This window comes from Amblyraja radiata, chromosome 22 (assembly GCF_010909765.2).
Source record: "Amblyraja radiata isolate CabotCenter1 chromosome 22, sAmbRad1.1.pri, whole genome shotgun sequence".
NCBI classification, from domain to species: Eukaryota; Metazoa; Chordata; class Chondrichthyes; order Rajiformes; family Rajidae; genus Amblyraja; species Amblyraja radiata.
The window spans coordinates 33,642,881-33,667,395 of NC_045977.1; the positions used below are offsets into that span (position 1 = coordinate 33,642,881).

Genomic DNA, 24,515 nt, shown 5'->3' on the forward strand with positions numbered 1-24,515 from the left:
TAAATATAGCCAATGAACTGGCCTCGACTACCCTCTGTGGCAGGGAGTTCCAGAGATTCACCACTCTCTGTGAAAAAAGTTCTTCTCATCTCGGTTTTAAAGGATTTCCCCCTTATCCTTAAGCTGTGACCCCTTGTCCTGGACTTCCCCAACATCGGGAGCAATCTTCCTGCATCTAGCCTGTCCAACCCCTTAAGAATTTTGTAAGTTTCTATATGTCACCCTGTTACAGTTCTATTCATTCCAACTTTGGGCTTGACCATAAACGATGACAATAGTTACTACTCTTCTCCTTTACTAATGAAAATGTATAAGTGAGTACTAACTAGTCTTTTTTTTAGCCTTAAACTAATTTAAATAAAAATCATTGAATGAAAGGTAATGCACAATGAGATGGCCACAATTGAGTGGGCTTATGTGCCATACATTTCCTTTTTAATTAATTCGGGGGGAAAGCAGTGAATGGGAAAGCTAACTGCTGAATCCAAGTTAGTTGCATGCTATCTCGAAGCAAATTAATTTAAAAAAATCAATAGAATTGAAAATGACTTGGAGAAAACCATTCAGTTTACAAGACAATGTTCAAAAATTCTGATATAAAATCAGTTAAGTTGTTAGACATTTTGGTTTGGGAAGTAATCTTCCATTTCTATATATGTGTGTGCGTGTGTGTGTGTGTGTGTGTGTGTGTGTATGTATGTATGTGAGCATATATACGTGTGTATGTGTAAATATATATGTGTGTGTGTGTGTATATATATATATGTGTGTGTGTGTGTGTGTGTGTATGTATATATATATGTGAGCATATATGTGTGTGTGTGTGTGTGTGTAAATATATATATGTGTGTGTGTGTGTATATATATATATATATATATATATGTGTGTGTGTGTGTGTATATGTATATATAACACAATCATAATACTTGGGACAATGGTGATATTGCTTGCTTAGTAACTTGAAATGGCAAACTCTTGCCACAAGATGGACCTCCTAAGACAGTCTTCCACCCTAGATCAACTACCAGGATGCCCTGGGGACACAGAGACTGCAGATGCTGGAATCTTGAGCAAAACAAAATGCTGTAGGAACTCGTCAAGCCCAGCAGCATCTGTGGAGAGAAATGGACAGATTACTGGGTTTTGGGTACACTAGCACCATCCCACACACTAGGGACAATTTACAATTCTTACCAAAGCCAATTAACCTACAAAACTGGCGTCTTCGGAGTGTGGGAGGAAACCGTAGCTTCCCGGAACGTCAAAAATTCCTTCTCTCCAGAGATGCTGCCTGACCCGCTGAGTTGCTCCAGAATGTTGTGTCTATCTTCAGTATAAACCAGCATCTGCAGTTGTTTCCTGCACGTGTTAGATGGATACGGGTAAGGGGTGGGGGGACAAAAGACTGCAAGATAAGGAAAATCAAAATGCGAATCGTGAGGCCATTGCAAGGAATGTTGATGGGGGGGGGGGGGGGGGGGGGGTAGGTAGGAAAATGAGAAAGGGGGGTGGGATTATGGGAGAAATGGGTATGATCCAGGTGGGGCACAAGGAAGAGGGAAGTGGGGGAGGGATGGTTGGTTTAGTTAAATAAAATTGACAAATTCAACGTTCATATCGTTGGGTTGTAAGCCAGCCAATCGGAACCATTTGTACACAATTCTTTTTGTCCTCTAGTCGGGGTTTTGTTTCGTACATTTAAGATAATTCACGATCACTTGTATCATGTGGAGGTATAAACCGTACCTTCATTTTCAGTTGGAGTTTTTTATTTAAGACTGCATTTTCACTGGGTTGTTGGTTAATTGGCTACTGTGAATTTGATCCTTGGTTTAGTTCATTGGTAGAATGTGTGGTGATTTAGGTGGAAATGTAAGAAGAATGGATAGGAATGGAAAAGGTTCTCGAGCCGAAACGTCACCTATTCCTTCTCTCCAGTGATGCTGTCTGACCCGTTGTGTTACTCCAGCTTTTTGCGCCTAGCTTCTATAAGAAGGATGGAGTTGGGTTAGTGTGAGGTTAATTTAGAGATACAGCGCAGAAACAGGCCCTTCGGCCCACCGAGTCCACTCCAACCAGCGATCCCCACGTATTAACACTGCCCTACACACACTAAGGACAATTTTTACATTTATACCAAGCCAATTAACCTACAAACCTACACGTCTTTGGAGTGTGGGAGGTAACCGGAGATCTCGGTGAAAACCCACGCAGGTCACGGGGAGAACGTACAAACTCCGTACAGACAGCACCCGTAGTCAGGATCGAACCCGGGTCTCCAGCGCTGTAGAAGGGCTTTCTCACGGTGCGACCTGACGCAAGACTTAACAAGAGTTTAACATCGTGGGAACCTCCTGCGATAACAGTACGGCATTCGTGGACCACCGAGGACCTCCGTGGCGCTAACGGCAGGTAGTCGTGTAACTTTGTAAGGTCGGGAGAAAATTCAAACATTTTTGAATTTCTCCAAGAGTGACTTGAGCACTTTTTGGTGATCGTTGCAACATTGTATGAACGCAGATGCCAGTGCGATATCCGTAATGACTCTTGCGGGTACCGTGGGAACTCCTGCGAACGGTAAACCCGGAAGCTAGACAGAGGGGACATAAGGTGAGTAAAAAAGGTGGTCTCAATATCGCCAATGGACCGTGTGTCCATCGAGGACGTCCCACCTAATTGTCATTGTTTGAGAATCTTTTTCACAGTAAGACTTGCAGAGATGCCTCTCAGAAAAGCGCAATGAAAGGGGTCAAAGAAAGTCAGAAAGTTTTTAGCCATGCAGGTAAATGAGGAGGAGACTCAGCAGGAGAGACAGGTGGAGAGGCAAGAGGAGATGCCAGAGATACCACTGCCTGTGGGCTCCTTGGAGCAGGGAGAGGGTGATCAAGGTGGATTTGAGATTGCCTCCCTAGTAGCTGTTGCCTCCCCAATAGCCTCAGCAGACGATAACATAAAGGGAAGATCATATTGTCCAAATTGAGGTCTCCGTTGAAACATGGGCTTAACCCAGTGAGACTTCCTCTTAATTCTCTTTTTAATTAATCTCACCCTTCTGCCTTCACGCAAGCGTTTTCGATGCACATGTTGCGCTGATGCATACAGCGCGTCAATGAAAATAACAACCAGCCTGTACTCGAACCAACTTTGTATAGACATGTCTGCAAATGAGCCAATTCTACGAACGGAGGATATTTATATAGTGTGTGAAAAAAAGTGACATCATTTGTGCCACGTGATTAACTACACTACAGTCCACGATGTTCATTCACGATTAACGGGAAAGATCGGGAGACGGACAAGTCACTCGCACAAATGACAGAATTGCCGAGTACCGTGGGAACTCTTTATCTACCCCCCGTTATATCGTGCGGAACTCGTGCTGGACCACGACCACTTCACTCTGGTGACATCTTGCGTCAGGTCGCACCGTGAGAACCGGCCATTAGACAGCGACTCTACCTCTGCGCTGCCCTAAAGGACTTTGCATGGACTTGGTAAGTCAAAGTGGGTGTGTCGATGCCCTGTGATTCTTTGACCCTACATTCTGTTTTAGATGACTAATCCCCACATGTCCATCTCTGCTTTAACTCACGATCACATTGAATGGTGGTGCAGGCTCGAAGGGCCGAATGCTCTACTCCTGCACCTATTGTCTATTGTCTATTGAGATCTCCACAATGCATCAAGACCTAACAAAGCTCAAGCTAATTGGATTGCCTTCTTGCCCTGGTGACAAAGTAGTGGGTTCATGATAGCATCATTGATGGGCCAGCTAAATGGAGACCTGCACGGGCACATCAGCCCTTCGCCCCACTACATTCATGCCAACCTTTTTCACCGTCTATCCCGCTCTCATTTAGACATACGGTGCTAAAACAGGCCCTTCAGCTCACTGACCAGCGATCACCCCATACGCTGGCACTATCCTACACAACTCGGGCAACTTTACCACTTGCTGAAACCAATTAACCTACAAACCTGCGCGTCTTTGGAATGTGGGAGGAAACCGGAGCACCCAGAGAAAATCCACGCGGTCACAGGGAGAACGTACAAACTCTGCGTAGACAGCACCCGTAGTCAGGATGGAACCCGGATCTCTGACACTGCAAGGCAGCATCTCTACTACTGTGCCATCGTGCTGCCCATGGTTGAGATAGAGTAAGGATGGTGCAAACATCGGATATCAGTTCTGCTTGCCGATCATATTCTCCAATTATTAATTGATTCAGTTATAGATTCAGTCAATTGCAAAACAATTGCACGATGTTCTATTATTAAGGTTTTGTAGATTCAAAAATAAAGTGTAAACTTGGATTGGTATGTCTTATAGTATAATAATGTAAAAAAACAAATGTACATTAATATAATGGGTGTCCCAAAATGCTGGTATCCTGTACATAATATTTTGAGAGAGAGAAACAGGAATTGTAGATGTGTTTAAGAAGGAACTGCAGATGCTGGAAAATCGAAGGTACACAAAAAAGCTGGAGAAACTCAGCGGGTGCAGCAGCATCTATGGAGCGAAGGAAATGGGCAACGTTTCGGGCCGAAACCCTTCTTCAGACTGATGGGGGGTGGGGGATGCGGGGACAAGAAAGGAAAAAGGAGGAGGAGCCCGAAGGCTGGGGGATGGGAGGAGACAGCAGGGGGACTGAGGAAGGGGAGGAGATAGCAAGGACTAACAAAATTGGGAGAATTCGATGTTCATGCCCCCAGGATGCAGACTCCCCAAGCGGAATATGAGGTGCTGTTCCTCCAATTTCCGGTGTTGCTCGCTGTGGCCATGGAGGAGACCCAGGACAGAGAGGTCGGAGACGGAGTGGGAGGGGGAGTTGAAGTGCTGAGCCACCGGGAGGTCAGGTAGGTTATTGCGGACCGAGCGGAGGTGTTCGGCGAAACGATCGCCCAACCTCCGCTTGGTCTCATCGATATAGATCTGCTGACATCTAGAGCAGCGAATGCAATAGATGAGGTTGGAGGAGATGCAGGTAAACCTCTGTCGCACCTGGAACGACTGCTTGGGTCCTTGAACGGAGTCGAGGGGGGAGGTAAAGGGACAAGTGTTGCATCTCTTGCGGTTGCAAGGGAAAGTGCCCGGGGAGGGGGTGGTACGAGAGGGAAGGGAAGAATTGATAAGGGAGTTATGGAGGGAGCGGTCTTTGCGGAAGGCAGATATGGGGGGAGATGGGAAGATGTGGCGAGTGGTGGGGTCACGTTGGAGGTGGCGAAACTGACGGAGGATTACTTTTTGTATGTGACGGCTGGTGGGGTGAAAGGTGAGGACTAGGGGGACTCTGCCCTTGTTGCGAGTGGGGGGGGATGGGGAGAGAGAGCAGTGTTGCGGGGTATGGAAGAGACCCTGGTGCGAGCCTCATCTATGGTGGAGGAGGGGAACCCCCATTCCCTGAATAATGAGGACATTTCAGATGTCCTGGTGTGGAACGCCTCATCCGTGGAGCAGATGCGGCGTAGACGGAGGAATTGGGAGTAGGGGATGGAGTCCTTACAGGAAGCAGGGTGGGAAGAAGTGTAGTCCAGATAGCCATGGGAGTCAGTGGGTTTATAGTGGATGTCGGTCAGAAGTCTATCACCTGCAATGGAGATAGTGAGGTCAAGGAATGGTAGGGAAGTGTCGGAAATGGTCCAGGTGTATTTGAGTGCCGGATGGAAGTTAGTGGTGAAGTGGATGAAGTCAGTCAGTTGTGTGTGGATGCAGGAGGTGGCACCAAAGCAGTCGTCGATGTAGCGGAGGTAGAGGTCGGAGATGGGGCCCTGGTACGTATTGAACAAGGATTACTCGACGTAACCGACAAATAGGCAGGCGTAGCTGGGGCCCCATGCGTGTGCCCATAGCTACGCCTTGTATTTGTAGGAAATGGGAGGAGTCGAACGTGAAGTTATTGAGGGTGAGGACCAGCTCCGCTAGACTGAGGAGAGTGTCAGTGGCTGGGTATAGGTTGCTTCTCTGGTCGAGGAAGAACCGGAGGGCTTTGAGACCATCCTGGTGGGGGATGGAGGTGTAGAGTGACTGGACGTCCATGGTGAAGATGAGGGGGTGAGGGCCTAGAGAGTGGAATGCGCGGAGACGACGGAGAGTGTCTGAGGTGTCTTGAACATAGGTGGGGAGGAATTTAACCAAAGGGGATAGGATGGAGTCAAGGTATTTGGAAATGAGTTCGGTGGGGCACGAACAGGCAGAGACAATGGGTCTTCCGGGACAGTCAGATTTGTGGATTTTAGGGAGAAGGTAAAATCGGGCCGTGCGGGGCTGGGGAACGATGAGGTTGGAGGCTCGGTCGGGTAGGGCATTGGAGTTGATGAAGTCGGTGATGGTGCTGGAGATGGTGGCCTGGTGCTCGTCAGTGGGGTCATGGTCCAGGGGTAAGTAGGAGGAGGTGTCCGAGAGTTGGCGCGTGGCCTCAGCTTTGTAGAGATCGGCGCGCCAGACTACCACGGCACCTCCCTTGTCGGCGGCGTCACATACAAAAAGTAATCCTCCGTCAGTTTCGCCACCTCCAAAGTGACCCCACCACTCGCCACATCTTCCCTTCTCCCCCCATATCTGCCTTCCGCAAAGACCGCTCCCTCCATAACTCCCTTGTCAATTCTTCCCTTCCCTCTCGTACCACCCCCTCCCCGGGCACTTTCCCTTGCAACCGCAAGAGATGCAACACTTGTCCCTTTACCTCCCCCCTCGACTCCGTTCAAGGACCCAAGCAGTCGTTCCAGGTGCGACAGAGGTTTACCTGCATCTCCTCCAACCTCATCTATTGCATTCGCTGCTCTAGATGTCAGCAGATCTATATCGGTGAGACCAAGCGGAGGTTGGGCGATCGTTTCGCCGAACACCTCCGCTCGGTCCGCAATAACCAAGCTGACCTCCCGGTGGCTCAGCACTTCAACTCCCCCTCCCACTCCGTCTCTGACCTCTCTGTCCTGGGTCTCCTCCATGGCCACAGCGAGCAGCACCGGAAATTGGAGGAACAGCACCTCATATTCCGCTTGGGTAGTCTGCATCCTGGGGGCATGAACATCGAATTCTCCCAATTTTGTTAGTCCTTGCTGTCTCCTCCCCTTCCTCAGTCCCCCTGCTGTCTCCTCCCATCCCCCAGCCTTCGGGCTCCTCCTCCTTTTTCCTTTCTTGTCCCCCCCCCCCCACCCCCGATCAGTCTGAAGAAGGGTTTCGGCCCGAAACGTTGCCTATTTCCTTCGCTCCATAGATGCTGCTGCACCCGCTGAGTTTCTCCAGCTTTTTTGTGTACCAAGGAATTGTAGATGTTGCTTCATAAAAGAAATAGTGCTGGAGTAACTCAGCAGGTCAGGCAGTATCTCTGGAGAACGTGGATAGGTGACGTTTCATGTCGGGACCCTTCCTTGCCTGCACCCACCAGCATATTAACATAGTTCTTAGGGCTAACGGAATCAAGGGATATGGGGAGAAAGCAGGAACGGGGTACCGATTTTTGGATGATCAGCCCTGATCATATTGCGGTGCTGGCTCGAAGGGCCGAATGGCCTACTCCAACGATTTTCTATGTTTATTGAAATTCTTGAAATTTGTTCAGCCATAGGAACAAGTAGTGAAAGTGACGTGACTTCAAAAATATTTGTCTCAATTCACTTTGTAAGTGGCGAATGCAAATCGTATAGTTTGGCGTTTCTCCCTCTCTGATGGGAACAAGGAAGCACTGTGCACAAATTGATTAATCAAAGTTAAGGCCATCTGGGATTTAACATGCAGCAGCGGGTGTCTGCCTGCATTGGGAAAAACAGCAGGATGACTAACTCTCTCCCGAACATGTCCAGGCAAATCCCGGTTGGAACGCCAGTACCATATGCAGCTGTCGAGTCAGCAAGTGGTATTCAGGGTGGCTGTGTGAGAAGATGTCGCAATTTGTTCAGTGGTGTTCGTGTGTGTGTGGTCGCAGTGGATGTGACTAATTCATCCAAATGCAGTTTAGTTCGGAGATACAGCTAGGAAACGGGTCCTTCGGCCCACCGGGTCTGCACCCACCAGCGATCCACGCACACTAGGGAAAATCTGTACTTATACCAAGCCAATTAATCTACAAACCTGTATGCCTTTGGAGTGTGGGAGGAGACAGAAGATCTCGGAGAAAACCAACGCGGTCACGGGGGGATCGTACAAACCCCGTACAGACGGCACGCGTAATCGGGGATCGAACCCGGGTTTCTGCCGCTGTATGGCAGCAACTCTACCGCTGCGCCACCGTGCCACCCATCTGTGATTTAATTTCCATCATGGGTCTCCGCTGGACTGCATGTAATAAAAAGCAGCGGCGGATGCTGGTTTGTACCAGAGTTAGAAACAAAATGCCAGAGTAACTCGGCGGGTCAGGCAGCACGGTGGCACAGCGGTAGAGATTTTGCCTTACAGCGCCATAGATCTGGGTTCCATCCCGACTATGGGTGCTGTCTGTATGGAGTTTGCTCATTCTCCTTGTGATCGCATGGGCTTTCTCCGGATGCTCTGGTTTCCTCCCACACTCCAAAAATGTGCAGGTTTGTAGGTTAACTGCCTTCAGAAAAATTGTAAATTGTCCCCAGTGTGGGATAGTGTTAAAGGGCTTTCTCACGGTGCGACCTGACGCAAGACTTAACAAGAGTTTAACATCGTGGGAACCTCCTGCGATAACAGTACGGCATTCGTGGACCACCGAGGACCTCCGTGGCGCTAACGGCAGGTAGTCGTGTAACTTTGTACGGTCGGGAGAAAATTCAAACATTTTTGAATTTCTCCAAGAGTGACTTGAGCACTTTTTGGTGAGCGTTGCAACATTGTATGAACGCAGATGCCAGTGCGATATCCGTGCGATATCCGTAATGACTCTTGCGGGTACCGTGGGAACTCCTGCGAACGGTAAACCCGGAAGCTTGACAGAGGGGACATAAGGTGAGTAAAAAAGGTGGTCTCAATATCGCCAATGGACCATGTGTCCATCGAGGACGTCCCACCTAATTGTCATTGTTTGAGAATCATTTTCACGGTAAGACTTGCAGAGATGCCTCTCAGAAAAGCGCAAAGAAAGGGGTCAAAGAAAGTCAGAAAGTTTTTAGCCATGCAGGTAAATGAGGAGGAGACTCAGCAAGAGAGACAGGTGGAGAGGCAAGAGGAGATGCCAGAGATACCACTGCCTGTGGGCTCCTTGGAACAGGGAGAGGGTGATCAAAGTGGATTTGAGATTGCCTCCCCAGTAGCTGTTGCCTCCCCAATAGCCTCAGCAGACGATAACATAAAGGGAAGATCATATTGTCCAAATTGAGGTCTCCGTTGAAACATGGGCTTAACCCAGTGAGACTTCCTCTTAATTCTCTTTTTAATTAATCTCACCCTTCTGCCTTCACGCAAGCGTTTTCGATGCACATGTTGCGCTAATGCATACAGCGCGTCAATGAAAATAACAACCAGCCTGTACTCGAACCAACTTTGTATAGGCATGTCTGCAAATGAGCCAATTCTACGAAAGGAGGATATTTATATAGTGTGTGAAAAAAAGTGACATCATTTGTGCCACGTGATTAACTACACTACAGTCCACGATGTTCATTCACGATTAACGGGAACGATCGGGAGACGGACAAGTCACTCGCACAAATGACAGAATTGCCGAGTACCGTGGGAACTCTTTATCTACCCCCCGTTATATCGTGCGGAACTCGTGCTGGACCACGACCACTTCACTCTGGTGACATCTTGCGTCAGGTTGCACCGTGAGAACCGGCCATTAGTGTGCGGGGTGATCACTGGTCAATGTGGTCTCAGGCGGATGGGCCTCTTTCCGTGCTGTATCTCTAGGGCCTAAATCTGTGGAGAAAATGGATAGGTGATATTTGTGTCTCTCTCTGGCTGGACTCCTGTTGGATTCACCATGCAATCATTCTTTCTGATTCTTTTGGAATAAAACTACAGCCTTTAACAGTGTGCCTGTGTTATATTAGAAACACAGTGCTGGAGTAACTCATTTGATCAGGCATCATCTCTAGTGGACAAGGATAGAAGTTTCAGGTTGCAGTCATAATCCAGTGTTGCTACACGTGCCAAACATGTGTTGCACAGCAAATGTTGTTGTTTTGTTGGTGTTATTGCATGCCCAGACCTTCTCAATACCCAGTGTGAGTTGAACCAAGCACCATACATGTTACGAAGTGTAGAAACGAGGAACTGCAGATGCTGGCGTACAAAAGAAGACAAATAGTGCTGGAGTAACTTAGTGGGTCAGGCAGCAACTCTGGAGAACATGGATGGATAGGTGACGTTTCGAGTCTGGACCCTTCTTAAGACTGGAGAAGGTTCCCGACCCGAAACGTCATCTCTCCATGTTCTCCAGAAATGCCGCCTGACTCCAGCACTTTTTTTTCCAAAAAAATAAACTTCAATCAAAATTAAAAATATATATACAAAAGAAGATCATCAGTGCAAAAACTCTTCTGACATTCTCAGTATTTATACATTAATTGGATAGGACAGGTTGGGAGGGATATTGACCAAATGCTAGCAGGTGGAAGTAGTACAGCTGAAACATGTTGGCCGGTGTGGGCAAGTTGGGCCGAAGGGCCTGCTTCCACACTATATCACTCTATGACTCCAATTATTGTTATTTTCAGTAGTGTTCGCATACTTTGATTAGTACGCCTGTCACTAGAATCTATTCAATCTCGGCCTTAAAAATATCCACTGACGGCCTCCGCAGCCTTCTGTGGCAAAGAATTCCGTAGATTCACCACCCTCTGACTAAATACATTTCTCCTCATCGCCTTCCTAAAAGAACGGTCTCTTAATTCTGAGGCTATGACCTCTAAAGGTTTAACGGCCTGTCCCACGTGCCGATTTTTTTTTTGGCGACTGTTGGCATCATTGACGGATGTATCAGGTCACCGAAAAAGTGGCGGCCTGGCGACGTATTGACCACGTGTTTCCTCAAGTGTCGCAACTTTTTTTTGCTGGATTTGAAATGTTCAAAATCTTTCAGCAACTCTGATACGTCAGACAATGACGCCGACAGTCGCCGAAAAAAATCGCCAAGTGTTATATTAATCGCTTTAACTGCTACCGATGTGGTTACATTAAAACCCAGTGTAACTAGACGTTCATTCAGCGCTCCACTGTCCCTGATAACGAATGAATCCCTGTAGCTGCAAAACGATGACCCTGTTCTGAATGTACATATAATCTCACAAAGCATTTGAATGGGATTTGGGAAGAAATGACTGTAGTCTGGGAAGTTCCAAAAGACAACCCAGTGGTATGAATATTGATTCCTCGAACTTCAAGAAACCCTTGCATTCCCTCTCTCTCCATCCCTCCCCACCCTAGTCATCCAACTAGTTTCACTGTTGTCCTGTTGAGTTTCACTGCCTGCATAACTCTTTATCACCTAGCCCACAGACAACAATGGACCATTGTGGGCTCTACCCTTCCTTGATCATCGTTCCTTTTTCGCATATCCTTCATTCGTTTGTTCTATGTCTCTCTATCTCACCGTTTATATATATATATATATATATGTTGCTCGTTTCCATTTCCCCTGACTCTCAGACTGAAGAAGGGTCTCAGCACAGCTTTTCGAGGGGGATAACATGTTTAAAGGGACTCAATGAGAGGAATAGACCGTGTAGACACACAAAGTCTCTTGCTCAGAGTAGGGGAATCGAGAACCAGAGGACTTGGGTTTAAGATGAAAAGGGAAAGATTTAATCGGAATCTGAGGGGTAACTATCACACAAAGTGTGATGGGTGCATGGAACGAGCTTCCGGAGGAGGTAGTTGAGGCAGGGACTATCGCAATGTTTAAGAAACAATTAGTGTAGGAAGGAACTGCAGATGCTGATTTAAATCGAAGATAGACACAAAATGCTGGAGTCACTAATCAGAACAGGCAGCATCTCTGGAAAGAAGGAATGGGTGACGTTTCGGGTCGAGACCAGGTACATGGATAGGACAGGTTTGGAGGGGTGTGGACCAAATGCGGGTAGTTGGGACTAGTGTAGAAGGGACATGTCGGTCGGTGTGGGCAAGTTGAGCCGAAGGGCCTGTTTCCACGCTGTATGTCTCTATGACTCTGACTCATCATGTTTAACAAAACTGAAATCATCTATGCTATTTACTTAGTCTCGTTAACATTTTGAATTTGTCTCTTTGGCCTCATTCCCTTTAAACATTTAAGAGAATCTATTTATTTTTTTCTAAGCTAGTTGTTTATTCCTGGGAGTTGCTGAGACTGAAACGTTGTGGGAGTTTTTGATCCAATTCCATTCCTTCAGTAAGATTTTTTTAAATTCCTGGTTGGTCGAATTGAAAGCATTTAAGTATCTTGGTGTTCTGTGCAACATTTGCAGAGTGGAGTTAGATCCGCGGGGGGGGGGGGGCTGCCTCGTGTCACATGCGGCGTCCGGTCTGGTTCAAGAGTCGTCAAGAGTGTTTCATTGTCACATGTCCCAGATAGAACAAAGAAATTCATACTTGCAACGGCACAACAGAATATGTAAACACACATTATGGGCGGCACAGTGGCGCAGTTGCGGCCTTATTATGCCCCTGTCCCACTTAGGAAACCTGAACGGAAACCTCTGGAGACTTTGCGCCCCACCCAAGGTTTCCGTGCGGTTCCCGGAGGTTGGAGGTGGTTGCCGGAGGTTGCAGTTAGTGGATGCAGGTAAGGAGACTGACAAAAACCTCCGGGAACCGCACGGAAACCTTGGGTGGGGCACTAAGTCTCCAGAGTTTTCCGTTCAGGTTTCCTAAGTGGGACGGGGGCATTACAGCGCTGGAGACCCGGGGTTGATCCTGACTATGGGTGCTGTCTGTCCGGAGTTTGTACATTCTCCCCGTGACCTGCATGGGTTTTCTCCAAGATCTTCTGTTTCCTCCCACACACCAAAGACGTACAGGTTTTTGGGTTAATTGGCTTGAATTTGTATAATTAGTATAAGTGTAAATTGTCCCTAGTGTGAGTAGGCCGGTGTTGATGTGTGGGGGGGGGGGGGGATCGCTGGTCGGTGCGCACTCGGTTAATGTTTTGTGACATTGTTGGTGCCAGAAGCATGGCGACCCTTGTATGCTGTATGGGCTTACCGGGATGTATACAAAACAAAGCATTTCGCTGTACCCAAGTATACGTGAGAATAAAGCGTGTAGGAAGCAACTGCAGATGTTGGTTTAAATCGAAGATGGAGGCAAAAACCTGGAGTAACTCAGCGGGTCAGGCAGAGTTTCTGGAGTAGGTTCAAGACCCTCTGTTACTCACCCCTCCCTTTCACCATTGGATATCTGCTGTCACACATTCTGGTTTGTGGAGATTGAACTGAGTACCGGATTATCTTTAAGAAGGAACTGCAAATGCTGGAAAAATCGAAGGTGGATAAAAATGCTGGAGAAACTCAGCGGGTGAGGCAGCATCTACGGAGCGAAGGAATAGGTGACCTTTCGGGTCGAGACCCTTCTTCACCTAATCCTTCGCTCCAGAGACTCTGCCTGACCCGCTGAGTTACTCCAGCATTTTGTGGCAATAAAGTATCCAAATATTCGGCAGTGTGTGATATTTCCGTGTGAGTGAAATGTCGAGGTTATTTGACATGCCCCTGGCTGTTGAGTGATTGTACGTTTACACATCTCTCTACTTTGACTGGCACACAATATTATATTGTGGCTGACAACATACTTCAGTGGAAACCAATGTGCCCATTTGTGGCGGGGCTCATCAAACATGGTTGGGAATCTATCCATGTGTCACTTGGAGGTAAGATGAGTTATTAAGCTGCAGGAAAATTAAAGTGCTGGTGGCCTATCCCATAGTAATTGGAGCACCTATATATGGATAGACTATGACATTGTTAGATAGGCATTTGATTTGCCACTCGGAGAAGCCTGCAGGCACAAGGAACCGCAGATGCTTGAATCTTGCGTACAAAACAATGTGCTGGAGTAACTCAAGGGGTCACACAGTATCTCTGGAGGACATGGATGGCCGGCATTTCAGGTCGGGTCCCACCTCCAGACCAATTTTACTGAGTTGGGGGCAGGATAAAGCCAGGCAAGTGATAGAAAGGAACTGCGGATGCTGGCTTACACCGAAGGTTGACACAAAATGCTGGAGTAACTCGGGACAGGCGGCATCTGTGGAGAGAAGGAATAGCAGACGTTTTTCGGGTCTGTCGTATTCACACCTTGCCCCACCATATCTCTGGTCTCCCCCTCCCCTGACTCTCAGTCTGAAGAAGGGTCTCGACCCGAAACGTCACAATTTCCTTCCCTCCAGAGATGCTGACTGGCCCGCTGAGTTACTCCAGCTTTTTTGTGACTGTTTTGATTGCATGAGTCCAGACCCCTCTCCCTGTGACACCTGGAACCAGAAGATGCAGCAGACAAGTGCTTTCCAAACCATGAAGCAAGTCCAAAGGCCTGCATTTATCATTACCAAGTTTGACAATCTGAGTGTTTTGTTTACGATTCTTCACGAAACTTGTCAACCTGTGTCTCGACTTTTGACTGAAACATTTGCACTGTACAATGTCTGGGAAAATAGTCTGGATCTTTCTCCGTGTGCAGACGGTCGGCAGTGATCTGGTTAATTCTCTTTTGTCCTTTGTCTTCCGCTTAAATCTGTCTATTTTCTTCCTTTTTCGCCTCATCTTTCCTGCGAACCAAGGGTGCGGTTTGAAAGAATTAACACAATGCCTATAAAAGGTCACAGAGCTGGTAGGAGGCCACCGAAAAGACACCAGTCTTTCTCTGCCAGATCTTTGCTGAGGTACTGGTGTTGTTTTGTGCTTGGCGTGTACTGCATGCGGACTGTCACTCTAATGGTATAAAGTTGTGGGGCGGACGGGGGACAAATCACTGGCATTTAACGCATTGGCGCATGTGTGAACAGAAGAGAGCGCAACTCTGGATTGCTGCTTCATTTATGCATGAAGTTTGCGCTATTTATCAGCAAGCTTTAAATGGCAATGTTGTACAGAAACCAAATTGTAGCGAATAATTGGCAGCCATTAACACTGGCTGTAACACACACACACACGCACACACACACACACACACACACACACACACACACACACACACACGCACACACACGCACACACGCACACGCACGCACACACACACACACGCGCGCACACACGCACAACAAACTTCACGCACACACACACAGGCACACACACGCGCACACCACAACGCACAACACACGCACGCACACACACTCACAAAAGCACGCGAACACACACACGAACACACACACACGCGCGCACAGCACCACACAGGCACACACACACACACGCGCAAATGCACAACACGCGGCCCGCAACATGCGCACACACAAAAAGCGCGCGGCCTCACACACGCTACCACAATCAACACGCGTACAACAAACAGCGGCGCACACACACACTGCGCGCACACCACACGCAACACCACACGCACACAAAACACGCTCCAGCGCGAGCGCACACAGCGCAACAGTAGTAAACACGCACACGGCGCCAAACACACACACACACCACGAGACACACACGCGCGCACACACACACACGCACACACGCACGCGCACGCACACACACGCACGCACACGCACACGCACACACACGCACTGCTTTCTGTTCCAATATAAATGTAACCATTGTAAATTGCACTGTGCCGCAGGAATGTGGCTGAACTTTGTCAATAGCTGCGACTTTTCTCAGAACATGTTGAAACCCCTTTTCTTCCCCCTTCCCCCCCCCCCCCCCCAAACCCAATGCGGCAGAGTGGCACAGCTGATAGAGTTGCTGCTGCACAACGCTAGAGACCCCGGTTCGATCCTGACCTCGGATGCTGGCTGTGTGGGGTTTGCACGTTCAACCTGTGACCGCGTGGGATTTCTCTGGGAGCTCCGTCTGGTTTCCTCCCACGTCCCAAAGACGTGCAGGTTTGCAGGTTAATTGGCCTGAAGACTAAATTGCCCCGAGAGTATTTGAATGTAATGGTGGGATAACATAGAACTGGGGTACGGCTGATCGATGGCTGGCATGGACTGGGTGGGCAGAAGGGCCTGTTTCCATTATCTCGAAAATAACCCCCCCCCCCCCCCCCCCCCCCCCCCCCCCACCCCCCTCTACCCCAAAATTTCACATTTCCACTATTTTAAAATCTAATCTTACCCCTGAGAGTACACAATACTCCAGAAGCTGCAGAATAAAATATACATTAATACTGAAAGTGTGCAATCAATAAAACCATAACTATTATTTTCTGGTTTGATCAGCATCAACACAATGAGCGTTGTAATTGGATTTCAGCCGATTGGTAGATAATATTGCCATTTGAAGCATCATTGAATGCCTTCTGTCATTTTACCACAGTTTTTAATAGCTGTGCAACGTTGCATGTGGGATGTTTCTGGGCATGCATTTTATTTTCCTCTTCAAAGACCTGGTTGCGTTTAGACCTTGCATGAACATGATAAAACATGCAGCTGTGGCAAGGGATCCAAGCTGTCACACAGTTCAAATCCTGAAACTAAACCGTTAAGAATTTTAATCGAGCAAAAGCAAAGATGGCCCGAGTGTTATGCTGCTTTTGCGTGTCATGAACCGAGTGTTTAAGTGAACTTATTTTGCCACCTGTGTTTAAAAGCACAGATGTGCAGGTTAAAATGCCCCTTTGTTTTCACCACAAAAATCTCTGGCATGCGAGTCAGAGGCCCACGTGACTTCCCAGGCGAGGTCTTGCCTCTCCTCTCTCACACACACACACACACACATGTTTTGCTCTCTCCAAACCTTAAGAGGCCAGCTCTTTCATAGCTGCCGCCCTCGAACGTCACGCCCGCCCGTAATCCGTGTCGGGCTGGAGAGTCGTGCGGGAAACAACTGGAATAGGGAATGGCACAACTTAGCAAGACCAGAGTGTTGTCAGTAGGGATCAGCTGGGGAAAATGTCCGAAGTGAAACTCGATTTAAAGTAGGAACTTGGATGGATTAAGACTTTTTAAACAAACACCAGGACTTGAATGAGTCATGATATCGTTATTGAGCAGGCATGCCTTCACTAATATTGAGCAGGTACTGTGAACTACATCTGTTTGTGTCGTCTTGATGTTTATCGTAAAATGTCTCGTTCGTTCACTGAAATTATCTCACTCTGTTCTGGTTTAAACTTTGTCGTCTATGTTTTATCAGTAATGTGGCCGCCTTTACATCTGATATTTATTTATCCATGTCTGTCATTTCCTTAATGTGCTGCGATATTTTGACTGCTATAAAATGTGACTGTTATTAAATCACGAGAGAAATAGATCGGATAGATAGATGCACAGAGTCTCTTGCCCAGGGGAGGGGAATCGAGGACCAAAGGTCGTAGGTTTAAGGCGAGGGGTAACTTTTTCACACAGAAGATGGTTAGGTGTATGGAACGAGCTGCCAGAGGAGGTAGTTGAGGCTGGGGCAATCCCAACGTTTGAGAAACAGACAGGTACATGGATAGGACAGGTTTGGAGGGATATGGGCCAAACGCGGGCAGGTGGGACTTGTGTAACTGGAACATGTTGGTCGATGTGGGCAAGTTGGGCAGAGGGACCTGTTTCCACACTGTATCACTCTATGGCCATGACTCTATGCTCATTAAACAGATTAAACATTTTGCTGGATTGTATGTAGGTACATAGTGAGGCCATTGCAGCACTGGGGTAGAAACATAGAAAAAAGGTTTAGGAGGAGGCCATTTGGCCCTTTGAACCAGCTCCGCCATCTATTGTGATCATGGCCGATCATCCACAATCAGTAACCCGTCCCTGCCTTTTCCCCATATCCCTTGATTCCGCAGGCCCCTAGAGCTCTATCTAACTCTCTTTTAAATTAATCCAGTGAATTGGCCTCTGCTGCTTTCCGTGGCAGAGATTTCCACAAATTCACAATTCTGGGTGAAAAGGTTTTTTCTTTTACGAGAGGTACGAGAGGTGCTGGGGTCGTGGGGAACATCCGATTGTCTTCATTCTTTACACTGTCTATTACAAACCCACTGACGCCCACAACTATCTGGACTACACTTCTTCCCACCCTGCTTCCTGCAAAGACTCTATCCCCCTACTCCCAATTCCTCCGTCTATGCCGCCTCTGTGCCCAAGATGAGGTGTTCCGTACTTTATTCTTCTCATTCCTAAAGTCCTCATTCTTTAGGGAACGGGGATCCTGTCTCCCATCATAGATGAGGCCCTCGCTCGTGTCTCCTTGGTACCCCGCAGCTCCGCCCATGCTCCAACCATTGATTCAAGTCCTGTAGTAATCAATCGACAACAATTATTTTGCTGAATTCATCATTGTATTTCAGCAAATGTTCCGGTGTTGGGCAGTTCAGAAATAAATAAATAAACATCATTGAGGGTTAATTGTAAAGAGATGAGCTTGTTGCCCAAGAGTTGCCCATCATTGTGATGTCGGAACTCAAGCTCAATGCTGAAATATTGGTGTTCTTTGTTCTTTTACCTTAGTTTAATTTCATTTAGAGATACAGCGCGGAAACAGGCCCTTCGGCCCAACGAGTCTGTGCCGACCAGAGATCCCCGCACATTAACACTATCCTACACACATACTGGGGACAATTTACAATTTTACTAAAGCCAATTAACCTATTTAAACTTGTTAACTTAGTTTAGCTTCGAGGCGCAGCGTGGAAACAGGCCATTTGGCCCGCCCAGTCGGTGCAGACCAACAATCATCCTCATATTAGTTCTATCCCACACGCTAGGGCCAATTAACCTACTAACCTGTACGTTTTTGGAATGTGAGGGGAAACCAGAGCACCCAGTTCAGTTTAGTTTATTGTCACGTGTACCGAGGTGCAGTGAAAATTGCCTAGAGATAACCCATGCGGTCACGGGGAGAACATGCAAACTCTGTACTGACAGCGCCCATAGTCAGGATCGAACCCGGGTCTCCGGCGCTGAGGCAGCAACTCTACCGCTGCACCACCTTACAGCATCTACTTCCTGATGGGGCAAAGCTTGAGTGGCAGTGTGGGCAGTGTGTTGTGGGCATGGCAAGTGATCTGATGCATCAGCCCACTGTGAAGGGCATCCAGTGTTCACTGATAGTTTGCAACATAAGAAGTGTATCGCTGTGGTCCCCAAGTGGGTTTCGTGAACAGCTGGGAATACTGGGCCCACATCAGTCGTATTATTAGCATTGCTAGAGTTTGGACCGCTTCCAACCACTCTCTGATGTAAACATTAGCTCCCATCTGCAGATGCTCTGTTTTTCCTCCTCTTCACAATGTTGCTTTGCCACTCTCCTTTCACAAGGCACTTTTCTCAAAGGCTACCACGTTTATTGAGTCCGGGCATCAGTCACCGTTAACCTTCAAGTGCCTTAGTTCACTGAGTGACCAAAAATGAATGTGTGTATATTTCATTGTTCAAGTGGTCCAGTACAGAGTTGAGGGCCAGTGAGATCGCAACCTCCATTGATCAGTTGGCAAGTTGTAGCAGGTCCAGGTTCTTGAGACCGGAGTGGATCTGTGCCATAACCAACCTCTCGAAGCACTTCAACACCACGGACGTTAGTGCCACCGGTCGATAGTCATCGAGGCTCCTTTCTCCTCTTGGGGACCAGTATTATGGATGCCCTTTTAAAACAGTTGGGAACCTCAGACCTCAGTAATGCGAGGTTGAAGATGCCCGCAAAAACTGAAGGATCTTCTGACGTCTGCCTCCGTTGACTGTGATTGTAATACCATCAGGGGTTATGAGGGCTTGGGAAGGCACATCAAAGTTCTCCCTTTCAAAGCGTGCATTGAATGCATTGAGCTAGTCTGGATGTGATGCTTCGCTGTCGCTTGAGCTGCCCCCCGAGTGTTGGTGGAGCAGTGCTCCTCATCCTGGCAAGAATTTAATCATTGTTGTGGCCTGTGCTTTATAGATGGTGAAAAGAGGTTGGGCTATTCCAGGTGTCGACCTCCACAAGGAGAATTGGCTTATTTGTGGGGTGCAGGCACACTCCTGATGCAAAAGGTTGACCGTGGTATATGCGGTTGGCTGGGTTAACATGTGATGAGCGTTTGACGGCACTGGGCCTGTACTCGCTGGAGTTTAGAAGGATGAGAGGGAACCTCGTTGAAACTTACTGAATAGTGAAAGGCTTGGATGGAGCTGATGCAGAGAGGATGATTCCACTAGTGGGAGAGCACAGGATCAGAGGGCACAGCCTCAGAAGAAAAGGAAGCACCTTTAGAAAGGAGATGAGGAGGAATTATTTTAGTCAGAGGGTGGTGAATCTGTGGAATTCATTGCCACAGACAGCTGTGGAGGCCAAGTCTTTGGGTATTTTTGAGGCGGAATAAGGATATTAAGGGTTATAGACAATAGACAATAGGTGCACGAGTAGGCCATTTGGCCCTTCGAGCCAGCACCGCCATTCAATGTGATCATGGCTGATCATTCAGAATCAGTACCCCTTTCCTGCCTTCTCCCCATATCCCCTGACTCCGCTATTTTAAGAGCCCTATCTATCTCTCTCTTATGTGGAGAAGGCAGGGGGATCGGGTTGAGATGGGAAGATAGATCAGCCATGATCGAATAGTAGACTCGATGGGCTGAATGGCCTAATTCTGTTTCTACAACTTAAGAACTTGTGTAGTGACAGGAATGTTGTTGACTACATCATGTCCCTGCTACCCATCTCCGCCTCCCAACTGTTCACGGAAGTCATTTGGTCTTTTAAGTCTGTGACAGCTCTTGGAGTAATCCCATTCATTAATCCCGGTCAGAGTTCTCTTTTATTTTCTTGCATGTGGCCACTGACAACCCCTCCAAACCCAATGCCCTCCTAATCTACCTGGAGAAGCGGTGATTAATAGCAGCTACTTAACCCAACAGCCAGCAGCTGAGAGTGTTGACAACTATTCAGGCACGTCTGTTAAAACATGTTTACATGTAAAACAATTTGTAAAGTCGTTCAAAAATCCAGAATTTGAACAATTAAGCGAACTTAAGTTAAATCAAACCTTTAGTTTGTTCGTCACCCGTTCAGTCAGCTGGGCCCATTGTAGCTTTAGACATGTATCCCTTTCCCATCTTGACTTTAGAGATACAGCGTAGAAACAGGCCCACTGGCCCACTGAGTGCAAGCTGACTAGCGATCACCCGTACACTAACACTACCCTGAGCACCAGGGGACAATTTACAGTTTACAGAAGCCAATTAACCTACAAACTTGGACGTCTTTGGAGTGTGAGAGGAAACCGGAGCACCCGCAGTAGATCTGATGGGCCGAATGGTCTGTGGTTCTGCTCCAATCACGAATGAGCATGAATTCAGAGCAGGGTTTGATGTCATGTGCTCTTTGTTACATTTGAAGTCTGATTTCATGGAGGGATTTTAAACAGGCAGGAGTCCGTTGCATAAGTCAGTCAAGGACCTAATGTCCTATTTATGTGACCGTTCGGAAGAGAGACTGAATGAATGTTAGTTAGTGGGCTAAATGTCTATCGAAGGCAGGCGTAGACCATCCCACTGCAACTTTGGAAGCCATTTTCTGCTCAACATGTCAACTACTGCTCCATTATTTTTATAATTATTTGGCATGGAGGTTACTCAGGCGAATACTAATGATAAACCAAAGTCATGATTCAGCTAATATACATTCAGGGAGGAGTATTCTGTCAGTTGGAAACATAGAAACATAGAAAATAGGTGCACGAGTAGGGCATTTGGCCCTTCGAGCCTGCACCGCCATTCAATCTGATCATGGCTGATCATCCAACTCAGTATCCTGTACCTGCCTTCTCTCCATACCCCCTGATCCCTTTAGCCACAAGGGCCACATCTAACTCCCTCTTAAATATAGCCAATGAACTGGCCTCAGCTACCTTCTGTGGCAGAGAATTCCACAGATTCACCACTCTCTGTGTAAAAAATGTTTTTCTCATCTCGGTCCTAAAAGATTTCCCCCTTATCCTTAAACTGTGACCCCTTGTTCTGGACTTCCCCAACATCGGGAACAATCTTCCTGCATCTAGCCTGTCCAACCCCTTAAGAATTTTGTAAGTTTCTATAAGATCCCCCCTCAATCTTCTAAATTCTAGCGAGTACAAGCCGAAGTTTAGTTTAGTCTTGGGTTAGTTTATAGTTACGTGTACCAAGGTACGGTGAAAAACTTTTGTTGCGTGTTAACCAGTCAATAGAAATACTATACATGATTGCAATCTTGCCGTCCACATTGTACAGATGCACGATGAAGGATAAAACGTTTAGTGCAAGTTAAAGTCCAGTGAAATCCAATTAAAGATAGTCCAAGGGTCTCCGAAGAAGTACATGTTAGCTCAAGACCACTCTCCAGTTGTTGATGGGACGGTTCAGTTGCCTGATAACAGCCGGGAAGAAACTGCCCCTAAATCTGGAGGTGTGCGTTTATGAAGATGCAAAGATCAGTATTATGTTACTTGGCCATAATGAAAATTTCCTTTGTGATTTGACACATTAGAGGAGAAATATTTTTCGGTGACAATTGCAGATGAGTGAATTGTGAATACAATTCTGACTCCATAGGTGCTGTCTGGCCAGTTGGGTATTTCTAGTATTGTCCATTTTTATTTCAGATTTCCAACCTCTGCAGTAATTTGCTTCTGGACGGCAGTTTCATAATGAATTTTATCATCTACAATTAAAAAAAACAAAAAAACATGCCTAATTGCGGGAGATACCATCGGGTTAAATCCCTCGGGTTAAATTCCTCTCGGCTACTTTGGCAGTGATACACACCAGACTGAAATAAAATCTGTCAAATCTTACGTTAAAATAACAGACATTTGATACGACCACGAACAAGCACTCGGTGCAGGTGTGTCTCATTGCAGAATGTTTAGACAGAAAAGTATAAATCTATCAGTTTGCCGGGGGTAAAAAGACAAACTTGTGGGTGTCACAACAAATGCAACTTTTAAACTCTGTGTCACAAAGTATAAGCGGCAACCAGACATTCAGGGGCGGCACAGTGGTAGAGTTGCTGCCTTACAGCACCAGAGTCCCAGGTTCAATCCTGACTGCGGGTGCTGTCTGTACGGAGTTCGTATGTTCTCCCCGTGACCTGCGTGTGTTTTTACCGGGTGCTCCGATTTTCTCCTACGCTCCAGATTTACGGCTTTGTTGGCTAATCGACTTCGGTAAAAAACCGTGAAGATCATGAGGGGAATAGATAGGGTGAATGCACGGAGCCTTTTGCCCAGAGTAGGTGAATCAAGAACCAGAGGACATAGGCTTAAGGTGATGAGGGAATGATTTAATAGAAGCCTGAGGAGTACAGATTTTTATACAAAGGGCGATGGGTGTATGGAATGAGCTGCAGGAGGATGTAGTTGAGGCAGGTACTGTTGCATGGTTTAAGAAACATTTGGACAGGTACATGGATAGGACAGGTTTCGAGGGATATGGGTCAAACGCAGGCAGGTGAGACGCTTGTAGATGGGACATGTTAGTCAGCGTGGGCTAGCTGGGCCGAAGGGCCTATAACCAGCAATATGGTGGTGCACCCGGTAGGTCTCACAGCGCCAGAGACCCGGGTTCGAACGTGACTTTTGGATGCTGTCTGTGTGGAGTTTGCACGTCCTCCCTGTAACCACATGGATTACCTTCAGATGGACTGGTTTCCTCGCACATACCAAAGGCCTGCGGGTTTGTAGGTTAATTGACCTCTGTCATTTGCCCCTTGTGTGCAGGGAGTGGGTGAGAAAGTGGGATAACAAATAGAACTAGTATGAACAGTTGATCGATGGTCGGAGTTGACTCAGTGGGCCGAAGGGCTTGTTTCCATGCAGAATTTTTCAATAAATCCGCCAGCAATGAGAGTGAAGATAGACACAAAAAGCTGGAGTAACTCTGCGGGACAAGCAGCATCTCTGGAGAGAAGGAATGGGTGACGTTTTGGGTTGCAACCCTTCTTCTGACTGGTTAGCGATAAGGGAAACGAGATGTAGAGAGATAAAGAACAATGAATGAAAGATATGCAAAAAAGTTCCGATAATAAAGGGGTGATGATAAGTCAAGTCAACTTTATTTGTCACATACACGTACAAGATGTACAGTGAAATGAAAGTGGCAATGCCCGTGGGATTGTGCAGAACAGAAAATAACCCAGTATTTACAGCTGTAACATCTGACTGCTCTTACAAATTTCTTGAAGGAATGAAAAGATCCACCAAGACTCTGCCCTCTCTTAGATGAACAATTCAATTTTGCCTACTGTATTTATTACTGTGAGTTTATGGGGATGGATGACAATGTCTATCCTCTGGATTATAGACACAAAGTGCTGGAGTAACTCAGCAGGTCAGGTAGCGTCTCTGGAGAAAAAGGACGTGCGACGTTTCAGGCTGGGACCCTTCTTCAGACTGGAATTTTCTTGGAATAACATACGGATTCCTATGGATTATTCCTGCACTAAATGTTTCACTCATCTTGAGTTTTCAGAAGTCGCGATTTAATGTTGCCACAGCCAAGCTGGAATGTTTTTCTGTTTATCCTCCTTGGTA

At 47.1% G+C, this 24,515-nt stretch overlaps 1 protein-coding gene across 5 annotated transcripts in view; it reads left to right on the top strand.

Moving 5' to 3' along the window:
• The window catches only part of rhbdf1 (rhomboid 5 homolog 1), a 150,769-nt gene that overhangs the window by 72,160 nt on the left and 54,094 nt on the right, over positions 1 to 24,515 (top strand). For 3 of the 5 annotated variants that reach the window (XM_033040988.1, XM_033040987.1, XM_033040989.1), the window contains exon 4: positions 14,668 to 14,769. The exons of 1 other annotated variant lie outside the window; for it this stretch is intronic. In XM_033040988.1, the coding sequence (XP_032896879.1) occupies positions 14,668 to 14,769 (102 nt within the window). Of the gene's footprint in view, positions 1 to 14,667; positions 14,770 to 16,768; positions 17,060 to 24,515 lie in introns of those variants that run through there. One more of the 5 variants, XM_033040991.1, reaches the window with a different exon arrangement.